The 15,507-nt window shown below is 36.4% G+C and overlaps 1 protein-coding gene across 2 annotated transcripts in view; it reads right to left on the bottom strand.

The window, feature by feature from the left end:
* Positions 1–7,955: 7,955 nt before the first annotated feature.
* Positions 7,956–15,507, bottom strand: part of PRRG1 (proline rich and Gla domain 1) — a 140,829-nt gene continuing 133,277 nt past the window's right edge. For both annotated transcript variants that reach the window (XM_049643670.1, XM_049643669.1), the window contains exon 4: positions 7,956–12,081. In XM_049643670.1, coding sequence (XP_049499627.1) covers positions 11,596–12,081 — 486 coding nt within the window. In that variant the 3' untranslated portion in view covers positions 7,956–11,595. The remainder of the gene's footprint in view (positions 12,082–15,507) is intronic.

Below are 15,507 nucleotides of genomic sequence, written 5' to 3'. Positions count from 1 at the left end.
GTGGTGTCAGTTGTTACTTTTCCTCTCATTTCTTATTTTATTCATTTGGGTTCTTTATCTTTTTCTCTTGATGAGTCTGGTCAGGAGTGTCAATTCTGTTTTCCTTTTCCAAGAACCAGCTCTTGGTTTCATTGATTTTTTTTTTATATTGTTGTTTTAGTCTGTTATTTATTACTGCTCTGATCTTTATTATTTCTTTCCTTCTACCCACCTTGGGCTTTGTTTTTTTTTTTTTTCCACTATATACTGCATTCTTATAACTGCTTTCACTGTGTTCCAAAGATTTTGGACTATTAATTTTCATTTGTCTCCATGTATTTTTTATTTTTCCTTTGATTGCTTTGTTGACTCACTAGTTGTTTAGTATCATGTTTGCCTCCACATATTTGAGATTTTTAAAGTTTTTTTCTTCCAATTTACTTCTAGTTTCACACCATTGTGATCAGCAAAGATATATGGTGTGATTTCAGTATTCCTACATTTATTGAGGCTTGCTTTATGGCCTAATATATGATCTGTTGTGGAGAATGTTCCATGTGCATTCTGTTGTTTTTGGAAGGAAAGTTCTTTATGTATCTGTTCATGTCCATCTGGTCCAATGTGTTCTTACATCCATTGATATAAGTGGAGTGTTAAAGTCCCCTACTATTATTACCATCAATTTCTCTCTTTATATCAACTAATATTTGCTTTATGTATTTAGGTGTTCCGGTGTTGAGTGCATAGATATTTACAATTGTTATATCCTGTTATTGGATTGATTCCTTTATCATTATGTAATCCCCCCCCTTGTCTCTTATTACCATCTGTTTTAAAGTTTATTCTGTCTTATATAAGTATTGCTACCCAGCTTTTTTTTCTCACTTCCATTTGTATGATAAATGTTTTTCTGTCCCTTTACTTTCAGTCTGTATGTGTCTTTAGGTATGCTCTTTTAGGCAGAATACAGATAGGTCTTGTTGTTTCTTTTTTTACCCATTCTGCCACTTTGTATCTTTTGATTGGAGCATTTAAGCCATTTACATTTAAAGTAATTATCGATAAGTATGTACTTATTGCCTTTTTAAAATTTGTTTTCTTGTTTTCGTTTTTTGTTTTTTTAGTTCTCCCTTTCTTCTTTTCATGCTCTTTCTTTGTAATCAGTGAATTTCTATAGTGTTATGATTTGTTTTCTTTCTGTTTTTTGTTTATCTTTCGTAGGTTTGGGGTTTGTGGTTATCATGAGATTCATATATATTCTAAGTAAGTAGCTGTTTGTATTTATTTGGTGGTCATTTAAGTTCAAACACACTCTAAAAAAAATCCCAAGAAACAAAACAACAAAAAAACAGAGAAAGAAGAAAACATACTTCTTTTTCTTCTTTGCCTTCTCTTCCTTTCTTTCTGCTCCATGTTTTATTAAATTCTGTCATATTTTATGTATTTGTATTCAGAATTTTCTTATATCTAATGTGGCCGTTTCTTTTCCACACAAAGAGTGTCTTTGGCATTTCTTGTAAGGCTTATTTAGTGATGATAAACCTATTTATCTTTTGTTTGCCTCACAACTCTCTATGTCTCCTTCAAATATGAATGATAACATTGCCGGGTAGAGTATTGTTGGTCATGGATTTTTTTTTTCCTTTCAGCACTTTGAATATATCCTGCCATTCCCTTCTGGCCTGCAAAGTTTCTCCTAAAATATCATCTGTTGGCCTTATAGGTTTTCCCTTGTAGGTAACTTTTTGTTTCTCTCCTGCTGTTTTTAAGATCCTCTCTTTTTAATCTTTGACATTTTATTATGTGCCATGGTGTGGGCCTACTTGGGTTCATCTTGTTTGGAACTCTGTGATTCTTGGACCTAGATTCTATTTCCTTACTCAGGGTAGGGAGATTTTTAGTTATTATTTCTTCAAATAAGTTTTCTACACCTTTTTCTTTTTTTCTTCTGCAACTCCTATAATGTGAATGTTCACTTGATGTTGTCCAAGAGACCTCTTAATCTATCCTCATTAAAAAAAAAAAAAAGTTCTTTCCTCTTTTAGCTGTTCAGCTTCTGTGCTTTCTATTACCCTGTCTTCCAGATCATGGATACATTCTTCTGCATCCTCTAATCAACTGTTAATTCCTTCTAGTATGTTTTTTATTTCAGTTATTGTATTCTTCAACTCTGGTTCATTCTAATATTTACTTCCTCTTTATTAAAGGTCTCACTGAGTTCTTGAACTCCTCTCCGGCTTGGTGAGTATCTTTATTACTTTAAACTCTTTATCAGGCATATTGCTTATCTCTGTTTCATTTAGTTTTTTCCTAAGATTTTTCTTTTTTTTTCCCTTTTTGAATATATTCCTCTGTCTCCCCATTTTCCTTGACTTTGTTTCTATGGATGAGATGGCACAGCTACTTCTAAATTTGGAGGGGTGGTCTTGTGTATGGTTTTCCCTATGTAGACTGTGTATGCTTTAGTGACTTTTGCTGGCTGGCTGGAGCTGTGGCTGTATATGCTAGTTACTCTTTTAGATCATGGCTTTTTATAGAAGGAAGAAAATAATAACAAGTACAACAACATCAGAGAAAAAAACATGTTAAAAAAAAGACAAAATAATAAAGACAAAAATATAAGGGAAAAAAAGAGGGAAAAGGAACCCAAATAGAACAAAAATAAAACAAGACACGTTTAAAATATGGCTTATTTTCTGTGCTCCAGCACCACAAGTGGTGGGTGTGGGCTTGCAGACACTGAGTGTGCGGAGGTTGCAAGCTTACTGTGATGACTGGATCCACTTGTTATGGTGTCAAGACCCTGCTTCAGTCCATGCTTTTAAGGTGGAGTAGGAATGTAAACCTATTGTTCTCCAGTCCCTTTGACCTAGTGTTCCTACAGTTCTTCTGCCTCTGCGGATTTCTGGTGTTGTCCCTTTTATATGCTAGTTGCTCTTCTAAACTTTAGTTTTTTTTCTATGCCCAAGGACATAGGAAATTGTTCCTAGTCCTTCAGTACTATCCCCATTGCTATTTGCAGTGTTGGGGGTGGGGTTCCCTTTGTTACTGTGTCTCCATCTCTCTTGCTGTTCTCTCTTTCTTTGGTTGTTGAGAAGCTGTTCAGTCCTCAGTTTTTCTTCAGGAGGAATTATTCTGTTAATGGGTAGAATTTGGTGTTTTCTGTGGAGGAGGGGAGTTCAGGGTCTCCCTATGTTGCCATCTTGGACCTATACTAGAGTTTTAAGTGCCATTGGTTGTATATTTATCATAAGCAGTAAGTTTTACACTACCATCTTATGTTTTTATGATGTTTATTACCATCCTTTTATTTCTACTCAAACAATTTTCTTTAGCATTTCTTGTAAGGCAGATCTAATGTTGATTAACTCTCTCAGCTTTTGTTTGAGAAAGTCTCTCTCTCTCCATTTCTGAAGGATAACCTTGCTGGGATAACTTGGTTGAAAGGTTTTTTTCTTCACATATTTTGAATATCTCATCTCATTTTCCATGGCCTAAAATGTTTCTTTTGAGAAATTCACCCATTGTCTTATACAGGATTCCCTTGTATGTGACTTCTCTCTTTGGCTGCTTTAGAAATTCTTTGACTTTTGACAATTTAATTATAATCTGTCTTTGTGTGGCCCCATTCATGTTGAACCTATTCAAGGATATTTTGGGCTTCGTGGATCTGGATGTCCATTTCTGTCTCCAGGTTTGGGAAGATTGTAACCACTATTGCTTTAAATATCTTGTCTATTCCTTTCTCTTCTTTTTCTTGAATCCTCATAATACAGATACTGTTTCTTTTGATTGTGTTCCATAAGTCCCCTAGACTTTCTTTATTCTTTACTTTTCTTCTAATAAGTTGATAATTTCAAGTCTTCTAGGTCATTTGCTCTTCTTGGTTGAGCCTGCTTTTGAAGCTCTTTATTGAATAATCAGTTTCACTTATTATATTTTTTAGATGTAGGGTTTGTTTTTGATAGTTCCTATTTCTTTGAACTTCTGTTATCATGCATTGTTTTATTTCACTGAATTGTCTATGTGTACTTTTAGTTCACTAAACTTTAAAAAGATTATTCTGAATTCTTTGACAGTTCATAGATCTTCGTTTCTTTAGTCATTTGTTGGGGATTTATTAATTTCTTTTGGTGGTGTCCCATTTACCTTACTTTTATCCTTGATTCCTTAAGTTGGTGTCTGTGCATTTGAGTAAATGTTCTCCTTTTCCAGACTTGACAGGTTCAGTTTGACAGAGATCATTCTTCACTAGTCAGCTTAGTTTGGGTTTCTGGACATGTCCAGAAACCCATGTCTGCTGGTAACATCCTTGGGTAGGTGAAGCTTGCTATTGGGTTCTGTTTTTGGGTGATGCCACTGCCCAAGCTCTGAGGTTGGCATGTAGGAATGGATGCCATGGGCTTAGAATAGTTGGGACTGTCTTGGTTTCCTTCCTAAGCAAGGCTATAGGATGGGCTCTGTGGTTTCCTAGGTTCTCTGGTCAGCGTCCTAGATGTTCAGGGCTGGGTAGTATTCTCAGCAGTAATGGGACTAATGAATTAGTATTATAGAAGGGCAACTCTGGAAATCTGATTTTCCTCTGTCTTCAGGGTTTGTTTTGCCATTTGTTCTAGTTGTTCGTTGGTTTAGTGATTTTTTTAACTCATTTTGTAAAGTCTGTATTCCTTGTCACATGTGTTACTGTAGTCTTGTTTCTGTTATTATAGTGGTCAGCTAGTGATCTGAGAGTTTGTTAAACTCTCTCCCCAAAAGTATCCTGTTTTTAGCACATGGGCTCTCTTTGTGTGTTGGGGGAAACCTTCAACTTTTGGCCAGATGACATATAACTCTATCCTAACTTTCACTTTCTGCTTATGGAGAATCTGAGGTCAAAGTTGAGAGTTTAGAGCCTCTCAGATTTTTTTTTTAGAGAATTCACTGAGCTCTTTATATGCATTTAGCCATCTAGATTCCTATGTGGAAGTTTTTAAAAGTGCTTATTCTCTTTATTCCCCAGCCTTTCTTCCCAAGGTTTTCAGTTTTCTGTTATTTTCCCCAAATGTTATCCCTTGTCCAGGTGGTAGCACCTAATGCATTTACCTTTAAGTGTTTTTGAAAAATATCCCCCAGGTGGTTGCTTCCAATTTGGGAGAGTTCTAGGTTAGGCAAAATAAAGGCAAGCCTTTGAGCTGGTACTTCAGGAAGCCAAGATACAGGGCTGAACAATCAACCTCAGTTCTTTGAGAATAAGGTCCATTTTACTTCCTCTGGTACTAGGAACATATACTTAGAATGTGGGCTATTGTCTTCCAAGATGCCACTGAGAAAGGAAGCAGGGGATAAGGCCAAACGATTAAAGGTTTTTTCCTTTCCTGGTTGCTATAAATTATACTTAGTTTCTAGAGTTCTGATGAAGTTGATGCCCAGAATTTTTGTCAGTTTATTTGATGCATTAAAAAAATTTGTTTATTTATTTATTTTGAGAGAGAGAGAGGCAGAGAGGGCAAATCCCAAGCAAGTTTTGCACTGTTAGCACAGAGCCTGATACAGGGCTCAAACTCACAAAATGTGAGCTCATGACCTGAGCCGAAATCAAGAGTTGCACTCTCAACCGACTAAGCCACCTAGGTGCCCCTATTTGCTGCTTTTGTGGAAGAACACGCGTTTGGAATTCCCTACTCCATGCTATTTCATTGACATCACTGTATGCTTGTTTTGACTTATTTTTTTTATAACTTGTTTTATTTTTTAAAATTTACATCCAAATTAGCATATAGTGCAATGTTTGTTTTTAAATAGGATTTATGAATATATTCAAATCATTAACCACAAATGCAAAGGGACTTATTGAAAATGTAGCAAGAAATACGGTGATGTTGGAAGTGACATAAACACAGAATCAGAGCTATTAACATTCTTTGGCTCTCTCTTCAGTTTTTGTGGACAGTGTATGTTAGTGGTCAGTGCAGTTTGCTTAGGAGTTAGGAACTGGACTAAAAAGAGCATTTTAAACCCTAATCAGTCTGTTAGTGGAGGAGATTCTGTAAATTGTGTGTGAGGAGGTATGAAATCGGACATTGATAGATGTTATATTACAGTGGTTGTCTAATTATGTTCATGAAGTTCTAGTGTTTGCTGTGACTTGGACTGACTTGAAGTAAGGTGAGGTTCCAACCTTCCTATTTCTGTAGTGAACCACCAGCCTTATCAATTTAAATGCTTATTTTTGAGACAGTGAGTGAGCGAGAAAGAGAGCACACAGGGGAGGGGCAGAGAGAGAGGGAGATACAGAATCTGAAGCAGGCTCAAGTCTCTGAGCTGTCAGCACAGAGCCCGTTGTGGGGCTCAACCCCACAAACCATGAGATCATGACCTGAGCCAAAGTGGGATGCTCAACCGACTGAGCCACCCAGGTGCCCCCCCCCCCTTTTTTAAATATTTATTTTTGAGAGAGTTATCAATTTAACATATTAGGGTTCTATGAATTTTTTTCAAAGTTAGCTACCACTGCTAAAAACTTATAAAAATAACAACATAGACTAATATGCAGGACCATGATAAAAATGATTGATTATAAACACAGTGGGACTTTGTGGAAAAAGAATCTCTGTGAGCTGGAGTGGAATTAGGATTACACTAAATTAAATTACAAATTTATCCCAGACTTGGCCTGCTGCAAAATCCCAGGGATGACATCTATAAGCACCATTATTTTCTTATGACCCTAGTTTCACACAAAGTAGGCACTTTGTAAATATCTATTACCTGAGCTATGGAAGGAAATAAAATCAGATAGGCCTGTGGGACCAGATCACAGATTTTGAAGTAAAAAAATATAGAGATATAGATTGGATATAGATATATAGATAAAATGAGAACAAAATGTCATCATACAAAGTTTAAGGAAATGGTAGGTGATAAGAACTACAGCAGAAACACAAGCATGAAGACAGAAAACTGATATTAAAAAAGCCCTCACTTTAAGGTATTTGATGTTTTGGAGGAAGAGAATTAAAGGGATTAAACATAATTCTTGCCCTCAAAGAGCTTCAGGTGTGTAGAAAAGGTTTAGAAGAGGAGTAGGTTCAAGGAGAAGGATGGAAGAGCAGCTCTGGAACTTCTACCTTGAAGTTTTCTGAAATAAGAATTTAAAAAAGGAAGAGAGCCAAGTCCATATGGCCACAGCCAAGTATGAAATTTAAAAACCTGATCTCTTATGATAGATGTGAGAATAGTGTTATGTTGAAGGACAGGTGTATGACGGAGCCTTCTAGGGTGCTAGAAATATCTTGATCTCGGTGTTGGGTTTCATGATGTATTATTAATCTGTATGTTATATAATTTTTAGAAATTGCTATATACTTTTTAAAAAGTACCCTGTTATGTTTTAGACAACTCTTTGGGGATTTAGACTTACAAAATGGATACTCAGACTTACATTCAAGGAGAAATTGTAGGTATAGATGGTAAGTAAATCATTTTAATTTTTATACCATAAAGATCAAGTCATATTTACATTTGCTTGGTCAATGACCTATCACATCACCTTTTTAGTCTTTGAGGTAACTACACTTAGGAAGATGCCCTGTGGTCACAAATGTTTCCATCTTGTGCTTTCCTTTCTCATATTCTCAAATGTCAAATATAAGCTGTTAAAGAGGAAAAAAAACCCAGCTCCTTGGTATCTGCAGACAACACAATACCCAAGACTTGACACACTACACTACAGCAGGGAGGGCCCTCTGGAGCAAGTGTTCCCATTTTGCATCATGCCAACATCATTCAAAAGTTAGTACAGAGTTTTTTCTTCTGCTGAGAATACCCTGAGGTATTCTCCAATTTAGGATTACTGAACAATATTTCTTAAATATGTAAGAAAAAAGAAACAATAATCTTCCCTTGTTAAAAAGACCACAATTAATGAAAGCTTATGCAGCATGTTATCACCTTACCGTAACAGAATTAATACATGGCAGAAAACAAATCTCTTGGGTTTAAAAATAGCTTTATTTAGCATACCAAAAACACAGAAACATAAGAAAAACCTTACCTAGTATAAACATAAAAATAGTTAAATATCATAATTTAATGTAAACCAAGTGTTTAAAAATGTGAATTATAATAAAACACATGCTATTTACACAGAACCAAGTTAAAGCTACCTCCACAGTTATTGTATCACATCATCAATCTTGAAGTCATCATTAACAATGAATCAAACACAACATTTGTATTTGTACTGGTCAATAAGAAAAAAAGAAATCCTTGAGTTTACTTTAAACACATATAATTCATTGTGACATTCCAAGCAGAAAGGCAGAAAGTGCCAGTTCTGGGATCCCATACACAACCACTGCATCATGGAGGCCTGGAAATCATTCCATTGGAAGACTATGAAGCCCATTCTCTCATTTAAATGCAAACTGGTTGATTCAACTTAATTACTGCTTAAGAAAGGTACTAAATATATCTGCAAAAATAAACCTTTATTAAAAACGACCAAAGGTGAATGTAATATCAATCGTGTAAGAAAGGCAAAAGCATAAAAAATATTATTCCAGACAAGCCCCTTTAATTATAACAAATGTTAAGAAACTCAGTTTATAAAACCAGAAGGGGTAGCAAAAGGGTTTTGAAAAATGTAAAACCCAAATCAAAATCAAGCAAAACGAACTAAGAAATGTTTCTTGAAGAAAGTGGTATTTTGTTATCCTGTCTTTATCACACGAATGCTGCCAGAGATCTGTGGCTAGTATCAGTATCACTACAGAGTAGTGTGTTGTCTTGGACCAACAGGCCAAAAAGCTGTATCAACTGATTAAGTGTTTGGCTTCTGCTTCAAGAATCAATATCCATTCTTATACTGCAATTCAGGTATCATTAAGAGGCAGCATTAAATCCAATATCAAGACTTTAAAATGTAAGATAAAGTTGCAAGTATATACATAGTAATAGAACATCCTGCTCCTTTGACCCTGTAATTCTAAAACTTTGGGTCTCCAGACCCCTTTATACTCTTTAAAATTTATTAGAGATCGGGATGCCAAAGAGCTTTTGTTTATAGAGTTTATATCCATCAATATTTGCCATATTAGAAAATAAAACTAAAAAAAACTGTAAGCATTTATTTAAAAATGAAAGTCTATTACATGCTAACATAAATAACATTTTTAAGAAAATAGCTATATTTCCTAAAACAGAAAAAAAGATTTGTCGGAAATGGCATTGTTTTGCATTTTCAACTTCTTTTTGAGAGAGTGAAAAGACAACTAATGGCTGTGTATTATTATGAAAATAGTTTTGATCTCACAGATGTCCTAAAATTCTCTCAAGGGCTCCCAGGGGTTCATGGGCCAGCCACACTTTAAAAACTGCTGGTTTAATGTAAGGCCTAATGTTAATAATCAAAAAAAAAAAAAAAGCCCATAAAAAAGGAACCTTAATTTTCCTTTAAAAAAGAGCCAAAATAACCACACACACACACACACACACACACACACACACACACACGTCACTGGATCAAACACTCCCACTTTCAGCTACAACTAGAAGCCAAAAGTTACCATGTGCTCATGGCCAAATTCAAATTAATATTGTCATTTCTACTGAGATGAGGGTCAAGATTTATTAATTCTTAGTTCAGGAAAGATATGAAACCTATTAACTACATACATCTTAAACACATACATCTTAGTTTCCTTTCCAATATCTTCTTAATCCTGTTTGTGATAAGCTGGCTGTCGTCTCTTAAATTGGCACAGCACTGGGATAGACCAGAGTGACAGAAGTTTAACAGCAAGATACTCGGATCAGGAACACGTTAGCCATTTATGGAGCAGTCTACTCTACTTCTCACTATGTGAAGCCTCTGATAAATTTTAGGGAAACAGGGAGAAAATTCTCCCTTAAGCACAATAAGAGCAATGCTATGACCTTACACGCAGACAGCTCTTCACATCTAAAGAATTATTTTCATACACACCATCTCATTAGATCCTTTTAAAGCCCCTGGAGAAGGGCAGGATAAATGACATTATCCGTTTCAGAGTTCAAGAATCTGAGGTGTAGATATGGGTCTTTCCCACGGTACCAGGGCAAGTACCTTTTTTAGAGAACAGGATTAGAATTCGGGTCATCTGACTCCTGGTTCAGGGTTTCCCCCCAGCATTCCTCCTTCCTTGGGTTCCAGGGAAGGACTGGAGGGGGGCGGTCTGTAGGGATGGAGATGGAGGCGGCAGGATATGACTGACACTTGCAAAACCTGTACTCCTTCTGCCTCATTAACCATTTTATCCAACACTAAGGGGGCTTGGGAGTGGCAGAGATATTTCCCTGACCAACAGAATGAATTTTCCATCAGTGCCTATATTAATGGAACAGCCCTCTTTTCCTTTCTGCGCCAGTTTCTGTTGGCAGTTCATTCACAGCCTGTTCCCTTTACTCCAAGAGCAAAGTAAATATCCTGCACTTTAAAAAATTTGACGAAAATACAAAATGAAATAGCAACAATGAAAATATGTGAAACTATGTGCACCTGGCACAACAGACTTTGCAATCTTCCTCCAACTGGAGAGCAATACAAAAATCATAGTTCTTAATTTAATAGAAAACGCCTCCTAATCATCTTGAAGCAAAGACTTCAGTCTATATAAAAACTAAGAAGATAATTTCAAGATTTTTACTAAATTCTTGGGTTCTTACAAATTCTGTGGTGGTAAGAGAAGGAGTAGACAGTAGAGTAAAAGGCACTGAAACAGCAAAAAGAAAATAATTATGGTCACAAATGAGCAAATGAGAAATCTGTATCTCTTCCCTGTCATTAATACATATAACTACTTTAGAAACTATCCTGCTGCCAGGAGATCCTCTCTGTATTTAACCAAGATGTTAATACAAATAGCATGAGCTATTCAGACACTAAGCAAACAGTGTTTAATTTTAGGAGTTAAGGGGAAGGCAGTCAACAATAACAAAATCATTCCTCCAAACTACCCAAATGCCACTAATGACCAATGGTATTCTTGCTATATACTATAAGTAAATTATCATTTATTGTGCCTTCCCTCTCTCCTTTTGAGATGTTTCTAAAATCAAGGTGGATTACATGCATTTTTTAAGGTAGCTGAAGAAAAAGGAGGTTAACCAAAGCCAGTAAGAATCAGAATTAGAAAACATACTAAGTTCATCTTATTTTCAAAATTCAACAGCATGTGGCTGGCTATGGTACAAGTTGTTGCTGTCCCCCCCCCCTTATTTTGGTGAGTAATGTTCTCTTTATAGGTGATTTAGACAGAAGTTAATGGCTTTTTAAGACACTTGCACATATACTGGGCTGATGTGCCTATGCATATGTATGCATAGAAATACATACACACATATGTGTACCTCATCACATCACATAAAGACCTCCACTAATATGTTTTTCCCTCTTCACATATTTTGATTAGCAAAAATGAGCATGGATAATGATTTTATAGTCGGAAACAAATCTAATGAAAATAAAATCAGAAAATGTGAAGTGGTATGCTGTCAGAGTCCAATACAATAAGTCAATGCACATTTATGTAGTGGTAAAGTGCTAGAAAGTTCTTTCATTAGTATTTTAAAAATGATTATAGTAAAAAGGTTACAGTTTCATTTGATGGTGGTGACCACAGGCACCATGGCAATGGCACTGGCTGAGTTGGAATTGATGATGTCCTCATACTCTGGGGGTGGGTCTAAATGAGGTTCTGTTTCACTCCTCCGGAGGGTCACCTGGCCAGTGGCTTCCTCATAGGTGGGTGGAGGATCGCAGTTGGATAGGCGAGTGGAGACAGAATCTGAGCGCCCAACTACATATTCCAGGAAGCCTGGTGACAATCCACTGCTATCAAACACTTCATCTGGTGGGGGAGGCGGAGTGATAATATTAAGGTGCTGAGGGAAAGGAATGTGGCCTTCAGTTACTGTCTGTCTGCGAGTTTTGTTTCTGAGGAAGCATCTCCAAATTAGGAAAATGACAAGAAGGATAATGAAGAGGCCAAAGATTAATGGAAAGGTAAGGTAAAACTGAAACCAGTCACTTCCTCGGTTACTCTCTCCTTGTTGGGCTTTTGTGTAGGTGTTCCAAAACTCCTTCTGAAAATAAAAGACATATTAAAAATCAGTATGATCAAAAGATGGGAAATATCAAAAGAACCAATGTCTGGATGCTATTAACATAATGACCCAAAAACCAAAACCAGATTTGTTGGTTCAAAGGACCTAAAGCCTATATATTTCATGACAAGAAATGAGAAATAAGTCAAGTTACAGTGTTCATTCTGGATCCTCTGTAAAATGGTCAGTCAGAACCCAAGAATCTTTTCAAGCCTGGGGAGTTAGTTATGTTTTCAGCTATGACCTTTTCTTTTTTTTTTTTTCTTTTCTTTTTTTTTTTTTTTAGCATTTATTTATTTTTGAGAGACACAGCAGGAGCAGGAGAGGGGCAGATAGACAGGAAGACACTGAATCCGAAGCAGGCTCCAGGCTCTGAGCTGTCAGCACAGATCCCAATGTGGGGCTCGAACTCACAAACCGTGAGATCATGACCTGGGCTGAAGTCGAACACTTAACTGACTGAGCCACCCAGGCACCCCCAGCTATGACATTTTAGAAGGAAAAACAAAGCATGAGAGATTTCCCATTTCCCACTTAAACCAAATAATCTTCCCTTAAAAATGTCACATAACATTTTCCATGCCCAATTATGAAGTTTCTCATCAGTGAGATGTGAAACCCCATCATCATTAATGGTATGTGCTATGTTAGGCTATTATAGGCTTTCAGTAGTTAAACACTTTACAGATGAATGCTTTGTTTTCTCATGGTTGTGTTTGAGGTCTCCTTCCACCAGACCTTCAACTCCCTCTCCACCCCCAAAGTTTAGTACACAGATATTCACTGAATGTTGTAATTACACATTGTCCCTAGTAGAAAGCTCAGGCTAGTGAAGAAATTGTGTTAGGTTATTTCCTAACATAGACTATACTCCTGAAAGACACCAGGACTAGTAGTTCAAATCTTTAATATTTGTTTGGGGGGAAATACTGAAAACACAAAAAGGCAACCTGACCCAATTACTAGCTGTGAGACCTGGACAAGTTACTCTTTGTAAGCGTTAGGTTCCTCACCTGAAAAGCAGGATAATACTAACCTGTACTTTACAGGCTATCTAAGCATCATATGAGATAACATATATAACATATCTAAGTCCCAGACATATAAACAAATAGTAGTTATTACAATTTTTGTATATCAAATCTCCGCCTCAAATTCACTGGTTAATCTATCCTGTAAGGAGACTACCCCTAATCCTATTGACTATTTTTTCAACGTTTAAACTTAACCAGTAAGTGCTTTTCTCACAATCCTATTTATTTTCAGGTACTACAAGTCACTGATAGTAAATATATGGCATCAAGGAAGGGAACCAGGCCATTATCCAAATGGGCAAATAGAGGGAGTTGGACTAGACTGGGGATTGTATTGCCAGATGTCCCATGATAGCATGGCATTACCATAAATCTATGAATCTGGTTAAAAATAAGACTCAGGGCACTAAAGCTGCTTGTTTTATAGTTATATACTTTACTTACAAAGGCTTTTTAAAAAAAAATTTAGCATTTACATTACCAATTCCTAGTCACTAGATCATCGTCCACTCAGACTTAATTATACATACACTGCAAGATTCATTGCTCATTACTATTTTTTCTCCATCTTCCCTGATTTTGAAGTTGCTGTTCTGATTTATTTTGTAATTGAGTAGTCCTTTCTGAAAATTTTCCATACATGAGACACATGGGAAATAGTCTATAAAATTGTACAGCTCTGTGAATAGCTTTCCTTCACCCTGACTGGTAAATGTTACCATAATGATATTTCAGTCTCAGGTTGTAGCTATTTTTTTCCACTTCATAAATCTAGGTAGTATTCCATGGTCCTACAGCTTCCAATGTGCAGCTAAGAAATCCCACACTTGTTCAGTGGACTTTATTCTTATTTGTGAGATTTTACTTTAATCCTTCACTTCATTTTACCAGGATATTTCTGACGCTTTTGGTTTTGTTTTCTATCACTCTTATTTTGTACAATAGCGATTTGAAACTTTTGTACATTACAAAATGATCATGATAGGTCTAGTTACCATCTTTCACGAAAGTCATTCTAATATTATTGACAATATTCCCTTATGCTATACACTACATCCCCATGGCTTATTTTATAACTGGAAGTTGTATCTATTAATCCCCTTCACCTGTTTCATCTGTCCTCCTGCCCTCTGGCAACTACCAGTTCTGTGTTTTTAGGAGTCTTTCTGTTTTCTTGTCTTGTCTTGATTCCACATGTAAGTGAAATCATATGGCATTTGCCATTTGCTGACTTATTTCACTTAGCATAGTATCTTCTAGGTCCATCCATGTTGTCACAAATGGTGAAATTTCATTCTTTTCTATGATTAAAAGTCCACTGTGTATATATATACTACATCTTTATCCATTCACTTATGGATAGACACTTAGGTTGCTGTTGTAAAGCTGCAGTGAACATAGGGGTCCATATATCTTTTTGAATTAGTATTCTCATTTTCTTCAGATAAATACCCAGAAGTGGACTTGCTGGATGATATAGTTCTATTTGTAATTTTTTTAAGGAACCTCCATATTGTTTTCTATAGTAGCTGCAACAATTTACATTCCCACCAACAGTGTACACCCTCACCAATACTTGTTATTCTTGTCTTTCTGATACTAGCCATCCAGGCAGGTGTGAAGTGGTATTGCATTTGTGGTTTTGATTTGCATTTCCCTGATGATGAGTGATGCTGAACATTTTTTCATGTATCTGTTGGCCATGTATAGGTCTTCTTTGGAAAAATGTCTACACAGGTCATGTGCCTATTTTTTAAATGGGTTTTTTCTGTGTTGTTATTGAGTTGTAGGAGTTGTTTATATATTTTAGATATCAACCCTTTATCAGATATATCATTTCCAGGGGTGCCTGGGTGGTTCAGTTCTTTGAGCATCCAACTTCCGCTCAGGTCATGATTGCACGGTTTGTGAGTTGGAGCCCTGTGTAGGGCTCTGTGCTGACAACTCAGAGCCTATAGCCTGCTTCAGATTCTGTGTCTCCCTCTCCTTCTGCCCTTAGCCACTTACACTCTCTCTCTCCCTCAAAAATAAAATGTTTTAATTAAAAAAAAAAAAGATACATCATTTCCAAATATCTTCTCCCATTCAGTAGGTTGTCTTTTCGTTTTGTTGGGTTTATTTTGCTGTGTGAAAGCTTTTTAGCTTGATGTCCCATTTGTTTATTTTGCTTTTTTTAAAGTAAGCTTCACACCCAGTGTGGAGTCCAGTGAAGGGCCTGATACGGGGCTTGAATTCATGACTCTGAGATCAAGACATGAGCTGAGATCAAGAGTCAGATGCTTAACCAACTGAGGCACCCAGGGGCCCCTGTTAATTTTCCTTTCGTTGCCCTTGCCAGAGGAGACCGATCAAAAACAAAAATTGCTAAGAC

This window comes from Panthera uncia, chromosome X (genome assembly GCF_023721935.1).
Source record: "Panthera uncia isolate 11264 chromosome X, Puncia_PCG_1.0, whole genome shotgun sequence".
In the NCBI taxonomy this organism is placed as follows: domain Eukaryota; kingdom Metazoa; phylum Chordata; class Mammalia; order Carnivora; family Felidae; genus Panthera; species Panthera uncia.
This window is presented reverse-complemented; position numbering and strand designations above follow the sequence as displayed.